This window comes from Rhagoletis pomonella, unplaced genomic scaffold (assembly GCF_013731165.1).
Source record: "Rhagoletis pomonella isolate Grant_MI unplaced genomic scaffold, Rhpom_1.0 Rhpom_scaffold_00003, whole genome shotgun sequence".
Taxonomy (NCBI): Eukaryota; Metazoa; Arthropoda; class Insecta; order Diptera; family Tephritidae; genus Rhagoletis; species Rhagoletis pomonella.
The window spans coordinates 22,021,704-22,024,140 of record NW_023458557.1 but is presented as its reverse complement, the minus strand read 5'-3'; the positions used below and the strand labels follow the sequence as shown (position 1 = coordinate 22,024,140).

Here is a 2,437-nt window from a genome sequence, read left to right as displayed (position 1 = left end):
GCTTCTATTTTTTTCGGGCAAGGGACGAATCCCCTCTTTGGTGATGAGGTGACCCAAAAAACCTGATATGAGTTTTTCCAAACTCACATTTCGACAGATTTATCGTCAAGCCCATCTTTCGAAATCGCTCAAATACCAAACGAATGTGTTGGTTATGTTCTGAAATGCTCGATGAGGCGATGCATATGTCGTCCACATATGGAAAGACGAAGTCTAATCCACGTAGCGTTTCATATACTAGGCGCTGAAAAGTTTGCGCTGCATTTCTAAGCCCGAATGTCATATGCGTAAACTCAAACAGGCCAAAAGGTGTCACTATGGCTGTTTTTTTACATCTTCGGGTCTGACTGGCACCTGATGAAAGGCGCGCTGCAGGTCAATTTTTCCGAAAACCGTTTTTCCAACGAGTATCGCAGTGCAATCGTGTATGAATGGGATCGGGTATCTGTCGGGCACGGTTATTTTGTTGAGCGCCCGGTAGTCCCCACATGGTCGCCAGCCACCGTCTGGCTTTCGAACCATGTGGAGTGCGCTGGCCCAGTTACTTTTGGATGGACGACATACACCGATTCGCATCAAATACTCGAACTCGGCTTTGGCTGCAGCAAGCTTTCCAGGTCCAGCTTTCGTACACGAGCGTTCACAGGTTGACCAGATGTTTCTATGACGTGATGAACATCAGTATTAACTGGTCTGCGATCCGAAGTCATCTCCGTGAGGTCTTTGAAGTCCGCCAGCAACTTCGCGAACGGATCGTTATGATCGAATGCCTTAATCTGCATATTCAACCCGGTGCGAATAGTGCACGGCACTTCGAAGTTCGTAGTTTTGTGTATTAATTTGTTTCTTTTCAAATCAATGATTAAATCATAGTGGCGGATAAAATCCCTGCCGATTATCGGTGTACTTACGTCAGCTAACATGAAGCTCCACTCAAAGTTCCGTCGCAGGCCAAGATTTATACGGCGGCGAAGTATACCGTATGTGTTTATTTCTGAGCCATTGGCCGCATAGAGCTTCACGGACGTCGGCTGCAAAGGTTTCGATGTATGCATTTTTGGTAAGACGCTGAAATCGGCACCGGTGTCGACAAGATATTTGATGTCGGACGATCGGTCGGCGACGTAGAGTTGGTTAATGCTCGCGCTATATATAAGTTGTGCTTGCTCGCTGCACGGCGTTGATTGTCAATCTCGCCTGCTGCTCTCATGCTCGGCACCACCTCGTTGGCGTCGACCGCAGGGGCTGCGGCAGCAAGTTGCTGCGTCCCCAAATGTTTGGTGATACCAACATTCCTGAGAATTTGGCGGCTCAGAACGCTGACTGCTGCAGCGACGGCTGCGTGAACGGGTGCGTTGAGGATTGCGACGATGACTGCGCCCTCGAGTATTCAAATCGTCGAACCTTTTTTGCAATTGATGAACGGCGCTTGTGATTTTCGCCAACGTAGTTGCTACCTCTGTTGACGGAGCAGTTGACGCCGATGTTTCCGAGATAGCACAAACTTGACGCTGGGATACCGTCTCCATTACTGCGTCGGCAACTGCTATCTGTACGTCTATTGGGCCTTCTCGTGCAATTATAGATGCACGAACGAGTTCTGGCAAACGTTGGATCCACATTGCACGAAGCGCATCTTCGGAAAAGGAATTTCCTGCTACACGTAGCATGGCGTTGTACAGCTGACTGGGTCGTTGATTGCCCAGCACCATTTCTTCGAGCAAGCGCTGGATTCTGCGCTGCTGACTTTCCCCGAAGTATTTTAATAATTCACGTTTTAAATACTCGTACATGCCTACTCCGGTGCTAAGCACACGTTGGGGATTTTCGGCGTTTCTGCAGATTTGTCCAAAAGTAGGCAGAGTGAGCGGGTCCAACGTTGCCATTACGTGGTAGTATCGTTGAGCATCGCTTCGCATATTGCATGCTCTGAACCAGTATTCGCGCATGAAATTCGTTTTGCATTGGCGGCTGTTGAAGATGTGCACTTTGCTGTTGTTGTTGGACCAATGACTGCTGTTGACCCAACGGTAAGTTTGCGCTTTGTTGCTGTTGTTGCTGAACCAACAGTCGATGTTGTGGTACTGGCGGTAGCGGTGCGCCATGCTGATGCTGCCCTAAAAGCACTGATGTACCTTGTTGTTGCGAACCGGGCGTTTCGGTTATTGGCGTTTGCCCTTGAGCCATGTCTTGCGGAGCTCCGTTATTGATTCGGTTAGGCGACATCTCTGGAAAACAGTCGCTGCCTGTGACCGTCGCGCTGTCTGTCCTCTGCAATGCGAGTTCCATATCGAATCGTTTTTAAATTATGTTAGCGGCGAAGTAAATTTTGCGATTGCACAATAGAATAATGTGCGGAAAAATATTCGAAGCTTTTTTAAATATTGCATTGGTTCTACAAAAAAAAACCGGTGGAGATCAGTCCATTAACGGGATT

The 2,437-nt window shown here is 48.3% G+C and overlaps 1 protein-coding gene across 1 annotated transcript; it reads right to left on the bottom strand.

Annotated features, from left to right (window-relative positions):
* Positions 1-1,187: 1,187 nt before the first annotated feature.
* On the bottom strand, positions 1,188-1,793 carry LOC118736099. Its single transcript, XM_036466202.1, has one exon. It carries the CDS (start codon positions 1,791-1,793, stop codon positions 1,188-1,190), a length of 606 nt encoding a protein of 201 aa, XP_036322095.1.
* Positions 1,794-2,437: the final 644 nt, after the last annotated feature.

What these genes read in the sequence shown, in the direction of transcription:
- LOC118736099 (XM_036466202.1), bottom strand. Translation starts at nt 1,793, where the DNA reads ATGTACGAGTATTTAAAACGTGAATTATTAAAATACTTCGGGGAAAGT.